Here is a 22,983-nt window from a genome sequence, read left to right on the forward strand (position 1 = left end):
GTGTGTGTGGTCTGTGTATGGTGTGGGCTTATGAATACACTACCTGCACTAACTACTCCAGGACCAGGTAGGCAGGTTCTGACATGATTACCATCGGACAGCCACACCCCTCAGTATGTCTCAGCTTGACTGAGAGAAGTGTTTGGTGTATGCATGGATCAGCAGACATGTAAATACAGGTAATAGGTGTGTGTGTGACATTTAAAAAGTAACAGTGAGTCACTTAGTTTGGAAACAAAAACTCAAGGGCTATCTGTATATTGATTTAATGTGCATAGTCTGTTAGCAAAATTAGTATTTGATGTATTTAATGTTAAGCATATCCTATGTAATATAGGGCAGGGCAATATGTAAGTTCTAAAACATGACAAGGCATACAGTTATAGGAAAATAATCAGTGATGTGGTGACATGATGCGGCCCACAAATAAAAAAAATTAAAAAATGCAGCTTGTCATGTTACTGAGAAAGTGAAACTGGGTATTCCTTCCATGAATGTTCAATAAACATTACCTTATAGAAAACTTCACGGTATCAATGATTATACGCTTTCCTTTGTTAAATAACAAAAGTTTCCAAATACATTTAATATTAGCCTTATGTGGAGATTAAACAACTGTAACATTTATGTTAAATAGATATCATGACAGAACAGGAAATAGACATTTTAAAACACTTTCGACAGGTTATCCATACCATGAAAATGTCTTGGATTGCTTTTTTGTTTTGGCATATCACCCCACTATGCTGCAGGCGTTCTACCAGCCAGTGAAAGTAAGTGTTATATTCTGAGTGTTCTGAGGCAGTAAACTAACAAGATCAACAGGTAGGCTGGACCTGTATTGGTGGTGGAACCTGACAGACTGGTGAAGGTGTCTGAGAGCAGGATAGAATAAACAACTGAACAATATGGACATTGACGTACTCCTATAGGTCCTCATTCATGACATACTGAATAGGGGTCAATTTAGCAAGTACCTAAATCTTAAAACTTACAAAGTGGCACTCAACAACACGAGATGTCAAGGCAACTTTCTACAATGTACAGGTTCCCAACTCTGATCTTGGAGTACCTACATATTGTAGTGTTTTTCCTGCTCTAACACGTCCACTTCGACTCGAAAAGGGCTGTTAATTGGCTGATTAATTGAATCAAGTGTATTGGGATCAGAGAAAACACTCAAACACACTTACGACTGCTTGACTTGATAGTACACATCAAGTGTACTACCCCCCCCCCCAACAATAGAAACCATCAAAGGAATTCTAAGATTCCACTACAAATACCATTACAAACCATCAGCTGTTAACCATTAAAACCATTACTAAATGGCTTCCATTACGTAGTAGGACGTATTAAGGATGTAAGTCCTTAATGGTATCCTAAACGTAACATGCCACCATTAGAAGGCAACAAATTACCAGTAGAGACCCACAGGGACCATTACAGCTTCCATTAAAACCAATATAATTAGCATTATAACCATTACAAATTCAGTGAGGGTTTCTATTGTTTTGGGGGTTTTACCCAGTAGGATCACAGGTGAATAAAATAATTCCTTTGAAACACTTGTGTGAGCTCTTATTTTGTGGTTTTTCTAACCCTTTCTGTTTATAACATTGTTGTATTTTTGTGTAACGTCCTTTAGGGTAAACAAAGTTCATCATCTCTTTTTATTTTATCTCAGAAAGTGACGAAGAACAGCGTAGAGCGCCGACTAGTGCTGGAAATAAACAATTAATCTCTGAATAAATATCGATAAAAATATATATATTTATACAAAAGATTTAAATTAAAACAAACAAAAAAAAAATCCAGATAATGACAGAAAGAACAAATATATACCGATGATGACAGTTTTAGGGAAATAATTTCGAAAACATTACATTCAGGCATTTTGCAGGACACCTTCCGGTCCCTTTGCCATTAAAACAATGTTGTCGCGGTTGTGACGTCCTCTTTTACCCGCTGTCAGAGGGACGATTGGGTGAGTTCTTTCGTTCTCTCAGACAATCTACTGTAACTAATCAACATCCTTGAATAAAACTGCTCCAGAGTGTCGTCTAGGAAATCGATATTAACATGTCGGCCTTTGTGTGTGTTCATTTCAGAATTTTACGTCCAACATCCATCGCTAATCTACAATGGCCGAGGAAGGGTAAGCGTGACGGCTACACACCCGGCGCTCGCGCCATGAAACAAGTAACCAAAATGGGATAAAAAGAACTTGCACTGGTTGTGTGCTTCATTAATGTGTTGGAATAGATATACTTATACATCCACATGTTAAATAAACACGTAATAGAAACAACAAAACACTTACGTGAATGAAGCTAGCTGGTTAACTCGCTCTTTAACTGCTACAGGGAAAGATAATCCCAAGTTTACTCCAGCTAACTAGAAAGGTTCCACAAATAATTACCTATTACTAGTCACTGTTTATTTTTATTTTTTGCCTAAAACAAGGTGACCCATATTGGATAATATAGTTTATTGACTTGTGAATCATAAATACAGATAAGTATGTATTTGGTTGCATATTTATTGAGCATGTCTATTGAACAGCTTCGCTCATTAAAAGAATATTTTTTTTTTTGTTAACTGGCCCTCCATCTTAAAAGATTTGCTTTGAGGCTTTAAGTATACTAGCTTTACGTGAAACCTTTTGAAATAAACGTCAACTTGAAGCAAGTTTGTGAAATATATTAACATCCTATTAACCTTACTATTCGTATCTCTTTAAAAAATTATCTTTTTTTATTAACTGCAATTAAGGAGTGTTTTAACTTTGCTGAAGGTGACATTTACAATTCTCAGTCTTATGAACCCTCTGCAGTGCCGCTATGACCCTCGATGTCTCAGTACCTTCACATGGACAACAATAATCTGATATTAAGATGATACTCTGATTAAGAAACAATTTTTATTGTTTATTAAACAAGAGCACGGCTGAGTCTGAAACCGCATACTTGCCTGCTATAGTAGGTGAAACACATGTATTTCTATGTACTATATAGTAGGTAAGTACGAGGTTTCGGACGCAGCCCGTGGCTTCAAGCAGTTGTTCTGCTTGTCATTAAGTATGAGATGATCCCAGTGAAATCATGGGCGAATTCTGTAACAGACTGCGCACTAACGTCAGATTATACAGTGCAGAGTGTTTAATGATGGATCTGGGATTAAAGAAAACAATGTTCTGTTTACATCATCAGTCGGTGTGATCCAGGTTTGCGTAAACGTAAGACCTCAATATAAAGACTGTTCTAAAGGTGCGTTCTCACACACGGCGACTAGAGACCATTCATTTTCAGTAAGGGCTGGCGACATGAGTGACGGTGACCTTTGGCAACCAGATGTGGGTGTGTCCAGCGACGTGACAAAGTTGAGAAGATTTTATACAAATTTGGACTGACTCAGTGCAGTGACTAGCAATGGGAATGAAGACTAGTGTGATCCGCCATGCTGCCTGCGACTCTGAAATGTTTCGTTGACCCAGACAGTCCGGTGCTCGTGATGTAAATAGATGGCCGCAGTGGCAAAGATTCCACACTGCTTCTTCATCTCGTAGGTCGGAGGACAAACTCTCTCCCTCCAGAATGTTTAATTTTAGTGGCAAGAAAACTGGTTTGTTGTCAAGTGGACTGCTAGTTGCGCCACCCACTGATAAATATTACTATGGCGACCTGTAGTAGGAGCGCCTACCACAAAATCACTCTGTGAGCGCACCTTTTAGACATCTCACACAATTTTCAAAGTTTTATTGGTTTTCGCCATTTCCTCTACTGTATTTGTAGCTGTCTTGTGAGTTTCAGTGAATTCTATGCCGTCCACTTATCGCTGGTTTTTAGACCAGTGTCATGGCAGCGCTCATGCTCTTGAGATTTTAATCCAAACTGTTTTGACAGTGCTAGAACCAGTTACGTGTTTTAAGACCCCCCGATCTCATCTCCCGACGGTACAATTTAAACCGGCTTTGCTTAAAACGAACACGCTTTGAGAATGTATGGAGAGGTACTAAAAATTTGAACTTTTACTGCTGTTGAAATAGTGTGTGTCGATAGTGTAAGTTCAGTCCTCAGCTGCTGTGATGACTCTTGGTCTTTAGTCGGATACCCCTTCACTCCCTTCATGAGTGAGACGTCCGCTCTGAGCATGCTGATGGACAAAATGGCTGTAAATGCGTGTAGTCTTGTATTTCTTTTCGTAACGACTTCCTGTCCCGTTTGTGCACAGCATCGCTGCCGGAGGTGTGATGGATGTGAACACCGCCCTGCCCGAAGTGCTGAAGACCGCACTCATCCACGACGGACTCGCCCGTGGAATCCGGGAGGCCGCAAAGGCTCTGGATAAGTAAGAACCTCGGTCTTTGCTGGGAAATGTTCTCAATCAGGCTGCATCTGTGATGATAATTTGGCTCCCTCTACTGAAATCTCTGAGGAAAAACGCCACTTGTTACCCAATTTCTTCCTGAGGTGCTAGTGATGAGTTGTCAGTGGACTGGGGTAGAGTTTAGAAGTTTGCCTCATTTGTTTTTTTTCCTTTTTTTCCCCTCGTCAGGCGCCAGGCTCATCTGTGTGTCCTCGCTGCCAACTGCGACGAGCCCATGTACGTCAAGCTGGTGGAGGCCCTGTGTGCCGAGCATCAAATCAACCTCATGAAGGTACGAGCACGTAGCTGTGTTCTTCTTACACCACTTGTTTGTGTCTGTGATGACAACTTGGCTCCCTCTACTGAATCCAGTGAGGAAATCGCCTTTGTTACCCAATTGTTACTGAGACACACTGATGTATTATATAAAAATGTGTTCTGTTTAAGGGCTGAGTTCTCCCAGCAATAATGTCTTGTATTTAAAAATCACACTTACAAAAAAACAAGCTAGAATGACACACAGGTGAGGGCTGCTATATCTTACAATCTGATAAGTAGTTAAATTTCAACTGACTCCTTCCAATCAGTTTGTAATTATTTGATAATGCAAATATATATTTTATAAGTGTGCTATGATTTATCAATGCAAAGATGTAAAAGCCACACTAAAACTTGTAGAGGATTCTTTGCCCCACTCCTGAAGAGTTTAGACTGTATGATGCAACTAATGGGCTAGTTATTAGGGACGAAAACCTCACCCTTCCGTATGATGTACGATTTCATAAGTCAATGATTCAATCTTTTGATGCCACTGAATCTGAAACCAGATTGTGTCTGACGTTTCAGCTCGAAATACCTCACGGATCATTTATTATTCCATACTGTAAATGCCCCTTCTTGGGTGGAAGAGAAAACGGCGTGTCTCTCTCTAAATGCAAATGAACTGCTGTGCTCCACCCCTTTTCCAGAAGAGGGCTGTGTCTTTATAGCTCATGCTTTGGGTACTATGGCAACAACAGATCTGGAGAACCAGTATGACTGACACCGTAAATACTGGCGTTCAACCCTATATGTATGAACCAGAGTCGGACACTGATGACGGAGAGACTGTCAGAATCCCCCGATCCCCTTGCTAGCCTATGTATTTTGCACATCAGTTTCGAGTTATTTTCCCCCCAATAACTAGCGCATAATTGGTTGTAATTGATTCAATTGTTGTGTATATATTTACAATTGGCAGACGCCCTTATCCAGAGACACATTTATCACATTTATACTGAGCAGTTGAGGTTTAAGGGCCTTGAACAAAGACTCAGTAGTGGCAGCTTGGTGGTGCTTGGATTTGAACTCGTAACCCTCTGACCCAGAAGTCCAGTTGTCTGAGCTACCACTACCCTAAAATCACTTTTTGTGTCCTGTTTAAATCGATGGATCGATCCAGATTGTTCACCCCTACTAATTATCAAGCCCAAGTGTTTGGTGTAGAAAATCCTTTTCCAGAATGTGACTTGTGCACCTTTTTATCTTTGCATTAAATGTTGGTGAACTGAATGGCCAGACTTATTCTACCGGCCTTTGGAAAATGTAGTTTATTTAGTAAAGTAACACTGAAGCTTGTTTGTATACGAGTTCTGTCTGAAATGAGTGCTCACACTGCCCCTGTGTGTTCTCCTTACAGGTAGATGACAACAAGAAGCTTGGTGAGTGGGTTGGTCTGTGCAAGATCGACAGGGAGGGCAAACCCCGCAAGGTGGTGGGCTGCAGCTGCGTGGTCGTGAAGGTGAGCGAGATTTTTCAACTCGTTTACGAATTCAAACCGGCAAGCTCGTCTTGGAATGACGCCGAGACACGGGACATAACTGCTGCTTGGTTTACAGCAGGTTTGCGTTAGCCAGATCGAGTCCAGGCACTGGCTTTCGGTGCCATGTGGCTGTTTTTGTGTTCTTACTGGCAAGAGAACGAGCCTGGATAACGAGCCTCGAGATCCAAATGTGGTCTCTGAGGCCCCCAGAAGGGCAACAAAACTACTTTAATCTGATTACTATTTTAGATATAAAGAGCATAGGGATCCGTCTCTTGGAGTTGTTGATTCATAACCCAGAGTATATTAAAAAGCGGCAGTGTAAACATCCAGGTTTTTATTTTTAGATTGATTTTCCAGGGTTTTTCCCCAGGTGGAATCAAATTTGCGTCCAATCAAACTCTCTCACGGGGGGGGGGGGGGGTCTAATCGCATCATGGCGTATAATCGAGTTGAGGAAAAAATGAGGTTGATGTTAAGCTCAGGAGCTGGGCTTTGATTGGCTTTGTATTTAAAATAGACACCTCGTGTCTATTTTATTCACACAAACACAACTTAAAATCTTTCGTTTTCTTCTGCAGGACTATGGCAAAGAGTCTCAAGCCAAGGATGTCATCGAGGAGTACTTCAAATCAAAGAAATGAAGAACCGAATAAAAGCCTTTTGAAAAGATTTGACGTGAAGTCTCTTGATTTAAAGAAGTTTAGGTCTGTGTTCAGTTTGTTTTAGATCACCATGTGGTATTGGAGTAATTTAAAATGGTGACGTTTTAATAGGAACTAATGTGCTATTCCTGCACACTCTGCATTTATTTCATATATATTAAAATTTTTTATTATTGGGTAATATAACTGTTGAGCAGCTGGTCTTTAACTACATGGCTTCCTGTGCCAGATGTAGCTGCTTGACCTGTACATGTACTGAACAATACAGTTCTTATTTGTGGGGGTGATCTTAAGGTCCTGTTTCTTGTAAGAATTGTTAAGGAATCACAGAAGGTCCTGTCCTTACTCTGCAAGTGTTATACAAGGCTTCTAAGAAGCCAATAAGCCTACCTAATAGATATGCAGTGTAAGTTGTGTATAATGGCAACAGCTCCTCTTGATTAAACCTTTTTTCTGTTGTGAGGGTCAAGTTGGTTCTGTAGTAGTTGAGCTTAATAACCGATGATGATGATGATGATGATGATGATGATGATGATTACCCTGTAGAACTGACCTGAATTATATTGGGTAGGGGAAACTTCCACCTGTCTTCAGAAAAGGGTTTGGTGTTGCCAACAGACTTCTAATTAGTTTAAGATAATGGCACTCCAGTCAGGACTTAAAGGCCAGTTACATACTTTTGACTGGTATATGTAGCAGGACGAGGGTCCACATTTTATACGCTGTACTGTTTTTTTTTGAAAGTGTAACTGATTTTCTGCACAAGCAGGCTATACAGTGTTGTGCAGTTTTATTACTGAAGATAAAACCTTTTTGTCTTCGTCTTCTTGCCAAGATCTTGCTTCAAGTCAGTGTTATAAAATGAGCAGAAAACGCACGTAGTGTTCAATCTTTCATTTTCAGTCTTTGTTGTTCATCTACATACATTTTCAAAATGAACAAAAAAAACCCCACACAAAACGGTTCATAAGGCACGACAAATTATACACATACTTCTTTTGCCAAAAACTTACAAAAAGACCAAATGGAAAAAAAAAAAAAATGCAAACACGGTCTTTAATGTTTAAATGGTGTTCCTGTAAAATAATTTACATGTTATTCATTAATCTAATGCTAGATTGTACAGATCTATTTGTTTATAGCAGAAGAAAACTGCACTATGGGATCGAAGCTCCTCGGAATAGAGAGGACGTTGAACATTACGTAGAAGCAGTTTTGTTTGTCTCGGAAAAATGAAGATCCCACCGAGACGCTGTGTGTGTGTGTATAATGTAAGACCTTTTGTGAGCGCTTGATGAGCCCGTTTTGAGCGTTAAAATCCCCCTGTTGCCCCTTTCCCCAGACAGACCGAGTCTTTAAGACAGTGCAGAGTTATCTCAGAAGCCAGAGAAACCATAATTAAAAAGACAGAGGACACAAACCAACATAAAAGGAGACTGCAGTGTAATGTTGTTCTTAAATAGTTGTACAAAAAGAGGCCTATGATACAGCTGTCGAGTGTTACAGGTACTCGAATTCCAGTGCTTGGTGGAGGGCGAGCAGGTCCGAGTGGCTGGATATTCGCCAGAACGGCATGTTGTGCTGTGAGGAGAGAAAAAGATATCGGTTAAACTGTACTTGTGTGTGTGTGTGTGAGAGAGAGAGAGAGAGATGGAGAACCCTACAAACTATAAATACGCCTACAGACAGGTGACAAATTAAAGGAAAAAACGATACATAGTGTTGTAGTAAGGTGTTGATCCACAACAAGCCACCAGTCCCTGAAACTGTACTGGAGTGATGAACGCTGGAATTTTCCCCTCAGTCTAACACACCGCTCCAGAATCTCCTTTAGTTGATCGATTGGGTTAAAATCTGGTGACAGTGAAGACTTATCAGATCTCATGGCCGTATCTTTTACATCATTCCCACTGTCATAAGAATAGAAATGTTTCATCATAGGATAAAGGGAATCAATGAGAAGAACGTTGTATTCGTTTCCAGTAACTCTTCTCTCTAAGGGGACAAGCAGACGCGAACCACGTCAGAAATAATTACTAAACGCATACCCATCCCCCCATCCGCCCCCGACCCCCCCACCCCGCAAACGATATAATAGAACCGACGGTTTTTCCTTTAATTAATCACTCGTTTGTATATACTGAGTTGCCAGTGTTTTAGGTACATCTACCTTAAACCTACACTCAACCATCAGCGTCCTGTGGTCTGAAACTGACACGAATGAAGAGCGCAATGACGACTCACGCAAATTGTACATGGGAAAGATGAGGTGTAGTGGCCCGCATGGCGAAGAATGGTCAGGACGGTCAGTCAGTAAAACTGAACCTATATGGTAGTTGGACCTAATAAACTGGCAGCTCGGTGTGTATCACATCCCCATCCATTACCTTGAACAACAATGGGCCTCATTTAGCAATCTTTCTCGTAAAGTTGTACGTAAAGGTTTTCTTGGCCGAAGCGAACCAAAAATTCCCGTCGGATTTTACAAAAGCTCAGTCGTCGTAGCGTGTCGGCTGCCGTAGACGCTCACTACTAACGCCTCGTCCTTTTATAGGGTGTCATTACTTGTGCTGAACTAACTGAACGGCCGGTCTCGCTTTGGATCTCTTTCTTTCAAGTCATTAAATACGAAGCATCGCAAATCTTTTCAACTTGAGTATGCAACTGAAAAAGATGAGCTATTTAAAAACTTGACAAAGTCGTTTGTGCAACAACGTGTATATGTAATATTATACATGTAAATTACACACGCTCCTAAGCAACGATATTTTTCATCTAGTTTGATAAACGAGGCCCGATGTTCATGCAACCCTGAACACATGGACTTATACTTCACTACTACAGACTCTACTGTATGCACTGCTGGAATGTTTCAAAATCGAGGCTATGATGTTTATTTATGAAGCTCGCTAGTGTAACTAGAAACCCAGCAGGCAGTTATCACACACTTACAGACAGGAGAAGCTGAGAACAGTGACACTCTAAGTTACCCACAATCCAATATCAATAAAGGGTTTATAAAAAGGCGTGTAACTTATTTGTGCGTTATGAGGAAGACTGGCAAGGAACGTGACGACAAGTCCATGTCTTTATTGTGTGTATTAGCGAAGATAATTAGCAGCGTTAAAAACCTCTCACAAACCCTTTATGAATATCAGCATGTCAACATTTCTCATCAAACCGAGAAATAAAGGGTTCCAATCGCCAACAAGCATTTTTCAGTACCGAGTTCACTGTTTTGTTCATGGGTTCATCTCAAAAGTGTGCTAGTTTATTATCAGAGCCCAGTAATAGGAGATGCCAAGAACTGCTAGAATGTCAGTATTTTAGGTCAATCCTGAGGTAAAAAGGTATCGCAGTTTTCCTCTAGTTTGTTTGCGATTACTTTGCCCACCTTTAAAATATACACCAGGCCACTATAGAGTATATACACTCATGGCGCACTTTTTTAGGGACACTATACAGGACTAATACTGGGTAGGACCTCCGTTTGCTCGCAAAACAGCCTCAGTTCCTCACGGCATGGGTTCCTCAAGATGTTGGAAACATTCCTTTGAGATTCTGGTCCATGTTGACATGATTGCATCACGCAATTCCTGCAGGTTTTTCAGGTGTACTTTTATGATGTGATTCTCACGTTCTACCGCATCCCAAAAATGTTCTACTGGATTCAGATCCGGTGATTGGAGAAGACTGAAACCAGTTTGAGATGAACATGGGGCTTTGTGACATGGTGCATTATCATGCTGTTAGAAGATGGATAAATTGTGGGGCGGCTGTGGCTCAGGTGGTAGAGCGGGTTGTACGCTAACCGTAGGGTTGGCGGTTCGATTCCCGGCCCATGTGACTCCACCACGTACCGAAGTGTCTTTGGGCAAGACACTGAACCCCAAGTTGCTCCTGATGACAAGTTAGCGCCTTGCATGGCAGCTCTGCTACCATTGGTGTGTGTGTAGTGTGCAGACCATTTACAATGATTGATTGGTATTAACAGGCCCGAAGTGTGCTGAGAAAACATTCCCCACACCATTACACCACCTCCGCCAGCCTGGACTGTCGACACAAGGCAGGTGAAGTCCATGGATTCATGCTTTTGGCGCCAAATTCTGACCCTGTCATCTGTGTGCCTCGGCGGAAATCCAGATTCATCAGACCAGGCTAGGTTTTTCCAGTCTTCAACTGTCCAGTTTGGACGAGCCTGCGCCCGCTGCAGCCTCAGCTTTCTGTTCTTGGCTGACAGAAGTGGAACCTGACGTGGTCTTGTCCTGTTGTAGCACACCCACTTAAATTCAATTCAATTTTACTTGTATAGCGCTTTTAACAACGGACATTGTCTCGAAGCAGCTTTACAGAAATATAAGTGTGAGAATTTATCCCTATTGAGTGAGCCGGTGGTGACGGTGGTGAGGAAAAACTCCCTAAGATGATATGAGGAAGAAACCTTGAGAGGAACCAGACTCAGAAGGGAACCCGTCCTCATCTGGGGAACAACACATAGTGTGAAAGTAAAAGAAAGTTCATTATGGATTTAACATGAAGTCTTTGTTGAACCACTCCACTGTTCACTAAAGGAGACCTGAGTGCAAAATTGTATGTGGTAATTGCAGTCCCAAGGCCATCGCAGCAACCGTACTCCCAGCAACCACAGCGAGAATGTTTCCTCGAGGTCTGAGGTCTCGTGCACTCTGAGATGCTTTTCTGCTCACCACGATTGTACAGACTGGTTATCTGAGTTACTCTAGCCTTTCCGTCACCTCGGACCAGTGTCTCCGTTCTCCGTTGACCTCTCTCATTAACAAGGCATACATTTATATGTGTGACAGAATGTATTTGACTTAGAATGTATTTGTGACAAACTGAAAATTTTCAACTTTAGTGTTGCAAAAATGAATTCTGCAAACATATGGAAATTAGGCTAGGAGATTAACATGAAAAGCGCTGAAATATTGATCTTGGAATTGAAAAATGCTTGTCAGTTGTTTTAGAAACGCTGTAAATTCTCATAAATTGAGGAAAAACAGACTTTGCACACACGCACACTGTGAAGTACACTGTTTTCTAAAACAGAGGCATTTAACCAGGTCAAAATGTTGCTTAGCAGGAATATGGGCTAAACCACGTGATCTCTACATTATGACCCTCGGTTCAATAGCTCTGTTTTGCAACTTCAGAAAGCTGTTGCATGATTGCCAGGTTGCAACACTGCAAAAGAAGCTGCAAAGCTGGCGAATCAATGCACCGATTACCGTCACCAGCATATAAACAGAAAACACAGAAACAACACATTTCAAGCACATGAGCGGTCAGTGTGTCAGTGTGAGCTAAAGTAAAGCATTGCTAGAGCGCACACACAGGGAGGAAGTCCACTTTGGGGTGGGGGTGGGGGTTCACACACTGCTTCCCAGTCACGGGATGGGGGTCGTTACCTTGGTAGCAGCCTGCTCCTCTTCCACACCGTCCCCAATAACAACATACACTACCTTCCTGCCAAACCTTTGTATTATTCGCTCAAAGCAACTCTCTTTTCCTGCAATAATAAACAGGGTTAGATGTCAGAGGCGTAAAGGTCAAAGGTCGTGAAAGTTACCTGGCTGGCCGCGTGCTCCTCATCGCGCCCATCGCCAATCACTACATATGTAATGTTAGTGCCAAACCTGGACACTATACGCTCAAAACAGCTCTCTTTACCTGTGGGAAATACAGCAGGGCCTTAAGCTCATGTACAAACATACCAGCGATACACAGAGGCTTCCCCGGTCATCAGAGGATGAACAGACGTTAAAAAAGAAAGCATGTAGGAAAAGAAGAGAAACGAGACGCCGGACAGAGAAAATGATTTTTTTTCCCATAAACAATAATGAATAACGGATTCGTACTGAGACACACAGAAACACCGACCTCCCAGGCACCCTGATTTTACAATACACATGGAAAACATAACAAGTGTGGAGCAGTATGTGTATGTGTTTGTGTGTGTGTGTGTGTGTGTGTGTGTGTGTGTGTGGACAGACTTTGGCTCAGACTCTTAGCATCAAATCATAATTCAAAACAGATCAGAACTTCCTGGTCATGACTCACTTTGTCGACCTTATCATTTCGTTACGCTACTCATGGAACATCATAAAGCAGCAGAACACACTTAGAGGAAAGCACTAACCGCCCTATTATATATATATATATATATATATATATATATATATATATATATATATATATATATATGGGACCTAAAGGCTTGTTTACTGAAGTCCATGACATGGATTCAGAGATGACACTGCTGTATCTTTTTGGTGACTTACCTATTTTAGTTGCGCTGTAGATGTTCTCGATAGGAAAAGCCGAGCCCAGGCTGTACAGCAGCACCTTAGCAAGAGCTGGTATTAACTGTGTCGTAGTCACCAAGACATTAACACAGTTACTCCTAATTGGAGAGAGAGAGAGAGAGAGAGAGAGACCTTTACATACTGTAGCATTCTTTCTAGTGCTGCTTCTAACTACTACAAAAACTACTGAAGTTGTGTAGGGCCTTCTATGCCGCATTGCTATTTATTAGTTAGATTAATGACTAATGAATGTTCAGATATCACAGTTTCTTGTTATCACTTCTTATCATGGTGGAGAAGACGAAGGCTTTCAGTAGTCAACAGTACCTCATTCTTAATTTTTCTCTTACTAGAACTTAACCATTAGCGAGATTATGCACATTTTTACGACAGTGTAAAACATATCAAGGAGGATATCTAGGATCGTTGAAAGCGCACATGAACGTACAACAAGCTATCGAATTATCCATTCATTTTCCGTATCACTTATCCTACACAAGGTCATGGGCGAGTTTGGAGCCTATCCCAGGGATCTTGGGGCACACGGTGGGGAACACCCTGGATGGGGGGGGGGGCAATCAATACACTACTGACAATTTGGAAATGCCAGTCAGCCAACAACACGTGTCTTTGGACTGGTGGAGGAAACCGGTGTACCTGGAGGAAACCCCAGAAGCATGGGGAAAACTCTGCTCACACAGGGCGGAGGCGGGATTCAAACCCCCAACGCTGGAGGTGTGAAGCTAACATGCTAACCACTAAGCCACCGTGCCCCTACTTGTATCAGCATCTATAGATGATGTATTAGTGGGCAGACCTGGAGCTGATGATTGACAGGGACTTGAGTGCGGTGGTGAGCCACGAATCCGTCAGAGCCTCAACTTCGGCCCTGAGCTGAAGCCACGCGTCTCTCTTAGCAGGACCCAAGAGCCCTGAGGAAACGGGCCAAAGACGCATCATTCACCAAAATCTCAAACACTCAGGTTTTTTTTTATTATGAATAAAGATATGTATTCTGCATTCAGGCCTTTAATTACTAAAAACATGCGGAAACGATTTTACGTGCAACACGGAAACATGTTTTTAACTAAAACGGCAGACTCCAGGATGGTCTCGCTGTAAAGCGATTATTTTGGCACCCACAGGGTGATTCAGGAAAGGTGATTGTGTGCAAGTTAATACGGCCGAAGAGCAGGTATTAAATTTGCGGAAGCTATCATTTTGCTATTTAAGGACAAAATAATGGCATTATTATAATCTAATTTCTCAAAATTATAACTTCCCATTACTCTTCACACCTGCTAACGGCATTCAGAGAGCCCGTGACAACTGTTAATTTTTTTCCTCATTACCTTCCGAACAGAACACATGCGTTTCTCTGTTTTTTAAATTCTGTATTCTTATATTATGAACAGATTTTTTTTTTTTTTTGGACAACCCACTACCTTAAATTAGCTTTATACTCGACATAGAATTATGCATACGTGTGTCACGTTTCAGTTTGAGTTTCTTTCGGCAATCTTTTTGAGATCCAAACTTGCACGGCGACCATAAGCAATAAACACTTTCTTTGCAAATCGGCTGTGACACGCCTACCAACAGCTTGCACGATTGATCAGTCTACATTTCCAAACATATTCAGTCCTAAAGTTCAGATCGTTGAAGCTTACCGCCAACGTTGTTTTTATACGAGCAGTACAATTCCTTCACTCGTCTGTAGCGGAAGGCCAGCTTCCTCATCCAGTCCACTCCGCCCCTGACGCCTGTGGCTAAGCAGAGGCTTGCGCTAGTTGCAGCTGCATGGAAGCCATCAGTGGCAAAACTGTAAGTACTGTCGATAATAACAACAACAGTCGTGTTTTAAACATCCTCAATGCATTTCAGCAGAAACAGTATTCTGAATGGATTAAAAATACCAGTACAGAAATGTCCTGTATTACAGAAAGGGTTCATGGGAAATTTGAATTTTTTTATTTTGTAGTTGAAAAATGGAGTTGATTAGCCGTGATATGTTTGGAGTGTAAGGTTGAGTGTAAGGTGGCTAATAAGTAAGAGAAGTCTATCTCATCAGCAATCTTTTCAATAACTCTATGTATCTGCTACATATGACATTGTTAAGATATAAATAGTTCATTTGTATATTCTGCCTAAGTAATTTAAGTTAAATGGAGGAATTATATTATATTATACTTGGATATTATATTAAACCATGTTGCTAAGAGCAGGAAGACAAAATTATTCCACAAAGCTGGGAATTATCTACGGATTATATACTGTAGTTCCACCTTGAACTTAAGTTTATTTTATTAATTCGGACTATTCCTACTATTTTATTAAAAAACAGAAACGTGTACAAAAATGATTTTGGCGAGATAAGACTTCATGTAGCTCAGGTACAATAATGTTCAACCATCAGACACCAAATATATCTCGGCTTATCGACTACACTAACAAATATTGTGTAAATTTGCTGACCTATTCTTGTAAATGTGGTGTAAATGTCAGTGTTATTATCTCTATCACATAATACTGCAATCTAGTAAGGGGGAACGCAGCAGTGTTTGAGACGCACCTAAGGTCCTGTCCATTATCATCTGATGACACGTCATCAATGTGAACCTGATCACATTCCTGTAGAGAATGTGATATACACACTCATGTCAGTGACAGGTGAAAGTTCCAGGTGAGGCCTTAATAAAATCCACCAGGGGGCGACAAAAGCTTAAACTCACATACTGTACACACATGGGTTTAAGACAAACAGTTTAGTCAAAAATAAATAAATAAATACATACATAAATTATTTATATATATATATATATATATATATATATATATATATATATATATATATATATATATATATATATATATACACACCACAGATATTATTCTCTACTTTTGCGAGCTGTATGTAGTTAAAAACAGTATATGTTAGAATTTAATCTTATTCATAATGACAATTTTGCTCTATGTGGAACAGCAAAGTAATAGAGGAACATGTAATATAATAATATTCATGCATATTAATAGTTGTCTTTAAAATGTACAAGGTTTGCATACAAAAAAAAGACGTCTCAGAGTGTAAGAGGAAGGAAGGAGAGGACATGAGAGATTACCTCTAAGTCATTAAAGAAGAGATGAGTGTCTGCAAGATTAAAGATCATCTCTTCCATTCTCAAACCCAGTGTCACTGCCATCGGAGCATCCTACAGAGAAATCCTCCTCATCATCATCATCATCATCATCATCATCAGTGGACAAACCAGTGCCTCGGACAAGCGGATTTCGTGTCCAGGCTATTTTGTATTCGTAGGTTTACCAACAAATGAAAGAAAATAAACTTGACTTTTACACAAAAAAAAAAAAAAAAAATTCCTCCAGTATGGCCAAAAGTATGTGGACAGCGGACTATCACACCCGTATGTACTTGTTGAACATCCCGTTCCTGATTTAGTCCTCCTTTGCTCTTATAATAACCTCCACTCTTCTGGGAAGGCTTTCCACTAGATTTCAGAGCGTGGCTGTGGAGAATTCTGTCCCTTCAGCTACAAGAGCGTCAGTGAGATCAGCTTTGTGCGCAGATGTATTGTCATGCTGGAACATGTTTGAGTTCCAGTGAAGGGAAATTGTAACGCTACGACGTACAAAAACATTCTATAAAATTGTGTGCTTCCAGAGTTGTGGTAACAGTTTGGAGAAGAACCACATATGGCTGTGAAGATCAGGTGTCCACAAACTTTTGTATATACAGTGTATGGTTAAATATAACGTGCTATGGTGATGCTGTACGATACAACACGAGCTAATTTGTTTCAAAATATTGCCACCCGCTGCACTACACACATCAGCCGAGATGCGAACTAGTATACAGTAGACAGCATCTTTTTAAAATAAGTCACACTGCAGTTAAACAGATAACGAGAAATAAAGACGCTAGCCAGAAATAAACCCCATGAAACCTTAATAGTTACTTGTGATGCGAGGAGAGAGGAGCGCAGCTCATAGCCGAAACGTTCATCAACAATTTGTTGAGGGCACAAATACAGTTTGTTACATCGTAACTTTCCGTAGAGAATAAGGACTACGGCTACACTATCATAAAGTTTACTCCCCTTAGTCTGTAGCCTATTAATTCACATAATTAGCGAACTAGCTTGCCATGTGTTATTACATCACGACATTACCGTATGGTTACTGTAGCTACCACTTTTTGGTCCAAGTCAGTTAGGTTACTAGGCAATCAAAACAACGGACTTGGCAGTAAGCTTCTTCTTCTCCAGTGGGATCATCACCTTTATCACCAACATCGCATGATTTAAAAAAAAAAAAAAACACTCAGTCTTAGAAAGGTTTCGATTTTATTATCCCGGTCTCAAACAAGTCTGCCTTTTTTAAACACCCACCCAAATTCACGTACTCCGGCGTCTCCTCTGTCCTCAGACTGCTGCGTGTCTCAGTTTAAGCTGTCGATGATAGACTCACGTACACTTGCTCCAACCCATCAACCCACTCGCATACACTCATGTCATGTCCCTGATGTGCGCACACACACATTCAAAAGAGGAGAACGCAGAAGAGTAAAGAAGCGACAGGGTTAAAGAGAGGGAAAATGAGGAGAGGAAGCGGGAGCGAAGTCCTCAGCTGTAAAAATCATCACGCTCACGGCCTCAAAGTGGGGAGCCAGAACAGAAAATAGTGCGTCTGCGTCTTTCGTCGTCTTTCACACACACCTACACACACGCGTGCATTCCTAATGTCTGCTCTTTACTCGCTCGAATATCTCACGTCCTGCGATGATGATCGAGCTGTTGAAGTGATATAAAATTTGAGTTTTGACACCGCAATCATGAGAGAAATATTGTTTTTAAAAATTCTGAAGACTTTCTAAAAACCTGGAGTGGTGCAGCTGGGGGGCGGGGGTTTGCGAGGGAGGGGTTAGGGGGAGTATGGTGTAAAAACTTGTCAAAACATTTAAGCCTAAGTCTTAAAACCAGTGTATAGTCAGCACCTTATCATTCTGACATCTCCGTTGAGTAATGAACCCTTTTATTACGACTTGTCGAAGAGAACCGCTTTACATTCTTTGCGTGCCTCGTAACGTTTTTTTAGAATTTATCGCTTGAACATTTTAGTTTAATTCGTGAAATTCTACAATAATTCTTTTTGCCTGTTAAGCTGAACCCCAGCCTTGTGTTCTTTAAATGCACCGTTTTATGTTTCTGCTACTGTAACCTTATAATTTGCACATCAAAAATGTGTCTGTCTGTCTTCCTGTCTTTCTTTCAGTCTAAAGTCTAAAGAAGAAGAAGAAGAAGGAAAAGAAAAACCCTCTTTAAATAACCTTTGGTTTAACACTTTCCATGTGGGTGCAAGTGAATCCATGCATCCAAGCCTGTATGTGTGTGTGTGTGTGTGTGTGTGTGTAACGGGTTTGGCAGTGCCACTGATGAAGTGCCTAAGATCGGAGGGTCCTGCTCGTCACTGCGCTGTCAGAAATAGCCCGTCAGCTGGGAATAGATGCAGCTGTCTCCACAGCTCTCACAGAACCAACGACAAGAAACGAGTGAAGGTGTGAAAACAGGGCAAACGCTTTACACATCTACCCAGACTCCCTGTCAAAGAAGTCAGTATAATCACTAGCATGTCCTTTCCATGAATACAGAGCTGGTGCTGCTTCAGGGAACTGGTCAATAAATCTCTTTTATCTATGTGGACATACAACAGGCGTTTACTAATAAATCATGGAAGTTGTAAGGTATACTGTAGGTTACTTCTGGACTTGTGAACATATTGTCATCGATTGTCAACCTATGATCACTATCAAATCATTTCGGTGTTTTCACACAGCGCAGACGTATCGCCATGGACACAATTACGTACGAGAGTCCCAAAGGAACGTTACGAGGTTGTAAAGCTGTATGTATTCAGAGATGTGTTACGCATATGCTTAAGAAGATTTCCTTCACACTAACATAGCCCTCACACTGACCGCGTCATTACTTCTAGTCGAAGGCCGTGAGCTGGGGGTTGTTTCAGACGCACTTCCACAACACGAGTTTCGCGTAAACCTTTGGTCGTTTATTTCTTGAAGTTGTTTCGAGGTTGAATTTCAAACGGTGAGGTAAAGTAAAGCAACATTAATGGTATAGTGAAGCCTGAAGGTCAAAGGATTATGTGCAACCCACGCTCGCTCATCTAATTTCCACACCAGACCCTTCCTGAATGAGCGTGGTGATTATTACTAATTAATATTTTAAACCAAATTAGTCTAAATAAGAAATGTAATATACATACAATATATAGACGAATTTATTCATAATATAAAGAACGCCTGAAATATTTAAAAATGGCCGCAACTAAGCTCCTGATATCACAGGGTCTTGGTCCCAGACAAGAAGCATGTTGGTGCAGGAACTAAACCAATTTTGGCAGCCAATGATTAGCTGATATCCATCCATCCATTCTCCATACCGCTTATCCTACACAGTGGTCATGGGGAGCCTGGAGTCTATCCCAGGGGACTTGGGGCGCAAGGCGGGTCACACCCTGGACAGGGTGCCAACCCATTGCAGGGGACAATCACACACACTATGGACAATTTGGAAACAGCAATCAGCCGACATAATGTTTTTGGACTGGTGGAGGAAATCGGAGTACCCGGAGGAAACCCTCAAAGCACGGGAAGAACATGCAAACTCCACGCACACAGGGCGGAGGTGAGAATTGAACCCCCAATACCGCAGGTACGAGGCAAACGTTCTAACCTCTAAGCCACTGTGCTCCCCTAATTACGTACTAGGACCATGTTAATGGGAAATGGACATACTTGATCCACTCAGACAGAAACAATTGGCGTAGGAACATTAGAAGAGCCTGCAGGCCCTTTCTATGATCTTTCCTGCATTTTGTGGAGTAAAATGAGGACAGAGAGAAAGAACGAATTCGGAGAATGAGCAAAGGAGAAGAAGAAGCTGAAGGAAAAAAACAGCATACCTTTCCATATTTCTGTGCATAAGATCCAGTGAGAAGCGAGTGGAAGACAATGATGGTCTCATCCAGATCCCAAACAAACACTCTCTGTAAAACACACACATTCAAATACAGTACGCATATCACTGTATCTTTAATTACAGAGATAATGTTTATCCGCTTCATTTTCATGTGTTTTATGAGTAAATCTATGCGGTTTACCTCCAGATCACTATCAGGAGGAGGGGAGGGGTTGGTCTTCCTCCCACGCCCCCTGGCTTTAGTCCCGCCCCCACGGCACGTCCGGTCATCCAGTTCCTTGATGGGCGTGGAAGGACTCTGCCCCGCCTCAAAATCACCTAAACGCATGAAAAACACTGCTGATTGAACAGTTGAGTCTACATTTACATGTTTACATTTCTGCAACAAATGCCACTTTAGCTGATGAAGTAGTGAAATGGTCCTGGATAGTCCTTTTCCACCAACAAGGTGCTGATTCCTGATCTCCACACATTTCCACCATTCTCAGGCAAAACTGGGTCAGTTCCAGCACCAAAACACTATCCTGGTGACGTCAAAGATTTGGGCGCAGTAATTTCATCACCATGGCAACAACAGTACCACCGATGAAATTGGATCTAAACATTGGATGTAAACATTACAGAATGCTGTTCATCAGTAAACTCCTACATATAATTAATGGCTACATGGCTAGGTTCTTAAAATGGTCACTGGTTCCCTGATCCAGCATCAGCACCATGTCAGTGGAAAGGTGGTATGAGACACAGTCGTGCGAAAAAATAAGTACACCCCATAGAAATTGTTGTTTTTCGATCCTCTTGGAAACAGTGCCTATTAATAAAGGTGTTATGCTCTATCAAATGACACATAAAATCGACATTTTGTAGTAATTTTCACAATTCAAATGAACAGAAAAACAACAGATCAGTCGCAGGGAAAAAGTAAGTACACCCCTACATTTATCACACCTTCAAACCAAGTCCAGGGCTTTTGGAATAATGTGCTCTGGATAGATGAATCAAAGATAGAGTTGTTTGGCCACAGTAACAGCAGACGTATTTGGCGCAGACCAAAGACAGCTTTTCAGGAGAAGCACCTCATACCAACTGTGAAGCACGGTGGTGGAAATGTTAAGGATTGGGGTTGCTTCGCTGCCTCAGGGACTGGAGAGCTTGCATTCATTGATTCAACTATAAATTCTACATCATATCGAAGAGTGCCTGAAGGTAATGTTAGGACATCTGTCCGAAAGTTGAAGTTGAACCGAAAGTAGACTTTTCAACAGGATAACGATCCTAAGCACGTTAGCAAATCCACCAAGGAATGGCTCTAAAAGAAGAAATGGGAGGGTTATGGAATTGCCTAGTCAAAACCGCTATTTGAATCCCATTGATATGTTGTGGGGGGATTTGAAATGGGCAGTATGTGCAAGAAAAACGTCAAATATCTTGCAAATGAAACATTGCACGGAAGAGTGGTCAGAAATTCCAGCAAGCCGATGTGAGAGACTGATGGACAATTATGCAAAACGCCTACAAGATGCTATTTCTGCTAAAGGGGGCAATACTAGCTTCTGAGGCCAAGGGTGTACTTTTTCCACAGAAGAATATCACATCTATTGATATTTCAATATCATCTACTGATATAAATGATTGAAAAATCTAATTTTCCTTGTGGTTTTGTTCAAGTATATCATCTTTATTAATAGGCAAAGATGTTTCAAAGATGATCAAATGATCATAAAAAAAAACCCCAACCATTTCTATGGGGTGTACTTATTTTTTCACATGACTGCATACTGTAGTGAGCAAATCATCAAGGACATATTTAATGCCATACTGGAACACAGGGATAGCTATATTTCCCAAGCTCATGCCACAGACATCTTCAATGTCCTGATTGGCCAGCACTCACCTGGGTGCATCTCAGGAGCCTGTCCTGTGATTACAGGGGCGGGGTCTTGCAGTTGATAGCTGGAGGTGGAGCCTGTGTTGTCCAGTGTGCTGTTGGTTGTCATATAGGAGCCGTAGGAGGAGGCAGAGTAATACTGAGCGTACTGATTCTGCCCGAACGATGTATATGAGGGATACTCCTACAGTTAAAGAAATAAACCAACTCAGCTCTTACAGCTTACAAAGTCTTGAGTTCTGCATTAAAGCCTTGAAATTTGTGTGTAAGCTGTAGACAGATGAGGGTTGGGTCCAACATCTGTCTAGAATCCCTAGCTATCTTGATGACATTTTGGTCAACCAATTACATCAAATTACATTAAGGTTACAGTATATTTACCTTCTAATAATGACAAATTCCAGGAATGGATTTGGATTTGAGGAAGAGCCAATGTACTAAAGGTCGACCGATTGATCGGTTTCGGCGATTAACCGGCACCGATAACCAATTGCTGGATCGGTTATCTGCAAAAATCCACACTGATAGTTTTTCCCGGTTGCGGGAGCGGCTGAGAAGGGTCAGCTGTCATTATACAGGACGAGAGCGGCCTCTAGAGGCGAAATAAAAACTATCACTGACTAATTTTGTTGTGTTATTTGAAGTGTTTTTGGATTCTTTTTGGATGTCTCTATTTTTATTTGTTATTTGGAGTGTTACATTTTGGTTCAGTTTGGATGCATATCTTTTATTTACTTAAAAAATATTATATATTAATATTTATAATAAATGTTTATTTAATTAAAAAAAGTACAGTACATTTTCAGGGTCCAGTCAGTACTGTTTATTTTTGTAAGAAAGTTCAGCAATATTTTACTTTGAGTGGTATGTTTTCAATCAGTATCAATTTTTAAATCTATCGATTGATTAATCGGTTATCGGCAGG

At 41.0% G+C, this 22,983-nt stretch overlaps 2 protein-coding genes and 3 non-coding genes across 9 annotated transcripts in view; 4 read left to right on the top strand and 1 right to left on the bottom strand.

Moving 5' to 3' along the window:
* Positions 1–1,912: 1,912 nt before the first annotated feature.
* rps12 (ribosomal protein S12) lies at positions 1,913–6,841 on the top strand. Its single transcript, XM_053644443.1, has 6 exons — positions 1,913–1,987; positions 2,112–2,158; positions 4,234–4,350; positions 4,558–4,660; positions 6,047–6,148; positions 6,751–6,841. Exons 2-6 carry the CDS (start codon positions 2,145–2,147, stop codon positions 6,811–6,813), a joined length of 399 nt encoding a protein of 132 aa, XP_053500418.1. The 5' UTR covers positions 1,913–1,987; positions 2,112–2,144; the 3' UTR covers positions 6,814–6,841.
* On the top strand, positions 4,079–4,156 carry LOC128619943 (small nucleolar RNA SNORD101). Its single transcript, XR_008388041.1, has one exon. It is a non-coding gene; the product is annotated as a small nucleolar RNA SNORD101 (small nucleolar RNA).
* Positions 4,393–4,477, top strand: LOC128619949 (small nucleolar RNA SNORD100). Its single transcript, XR_008388047.1, has one exon. It is a non-coding gene; the product is annotated as a small nucleolar RNA SNORD100 (small nucleolar RNA).
* On the top strand, positions 4,700–4,781 carry LOC128619948 (small nucleolar RNA SNORD100). The gene has a single exon (XR_008388046.1). It is a non-coding gene; the product is annotated as a small nucleolar RNA SNORD100 (small nucleolar RNA).
* A 177-nt stretch (positions 6,842–7,018) lies between the features above and the next one.
* The window catches only part of eya4 (EYA transcriptional coactivator and phosphatase 4), a 58,252-nt gene continuing 42,287 nt past the window's right edge, over positions 7,019–22,983 (bottom strand). For 4 of the 5 annotated variants that reach the window (XM_053644432.1, XM_053644429.1, XM_053644434.1 and 1 more), the window contains 10 exons: positions 22,065–22,242; positions 20,352–20,488; positions 20,154–20,237; positions 16,277–16,366; positions 15,730–15,788; positions 14,828–14,988; positions 13,975–14,089; positions 13,134–13,255; positions 12,261–12,361; positions 7,019–8,415 (listed from right to left, as the gene is read on the bottom strand). In XM_053644432.1, coding sequence (XP_053500407.1) covers positions 8,335–8,415; positions 12,261–12,361; positions 13,134–13,255; positions 13,975–14,089; positions 14,828–14,988; positions 15,730–15,788; positions 16,277–16,366; positions 20,154–20,237; positions 20,352–20,488; positions 22,065–22,242 — 1,128 coding nt within the window. In that variant the 3' untranslated portion in view covers positions 7,019–8,334. Of the gene's footprint in view, positions 8,416–12,260; positions 12,362–12,421; positions 12,523–13,133; positions 13,256–13,974; positions 14,090–14,827; positions 14,989–15,729; positions 15,789–16,276; positions 16,367–20,153; positions 20,238–20,351; positions 20,489–22,064; positions 22,243–22,983 lie in introns of all 5 variants that reach the window. The other variant, XM_053644431.1, reaches the window with a different exon arrangement.

The sequence above is a fragment of the Ictalurus furcatus genome, chromosome 15 (assembly GCF_023375685.1).
Source record: "Ictalurus furcatus strain D&B chromosome 15, Billie_1.0, whole genome shotgun sequence".
In the NCBI taxonomy this organism is placed as follows: domain Eukaryota; kingdom Metazoa; phylum Chordata; class Actinopteri; order Siluriformes; family Ictaluridae; genus Ictalurus; species Ictalurus furcatus.

What these genes read in the sequence shown, in the direction of transcription:
- rps12 (XM_053644443.1), top strand. An exon ending in GCCGCAAAGGCTCTGGATAA is followed by an intron (nt 4,351 to 4,557) that starts GTAAGAACCTCG and finishes TCCCCTCGTCAG; the next exon opens with GCGCCAGGCTCATCTGTGTG. An exon ending in ATCAAATCAACCTCATGAAG is followed by an intron (nt 4,661 to 6,046) that starts GTACGAGCACGT and finishes TTCTCCTTACAG; the next exon opens with GTAGATGACAACAAGAAGCT.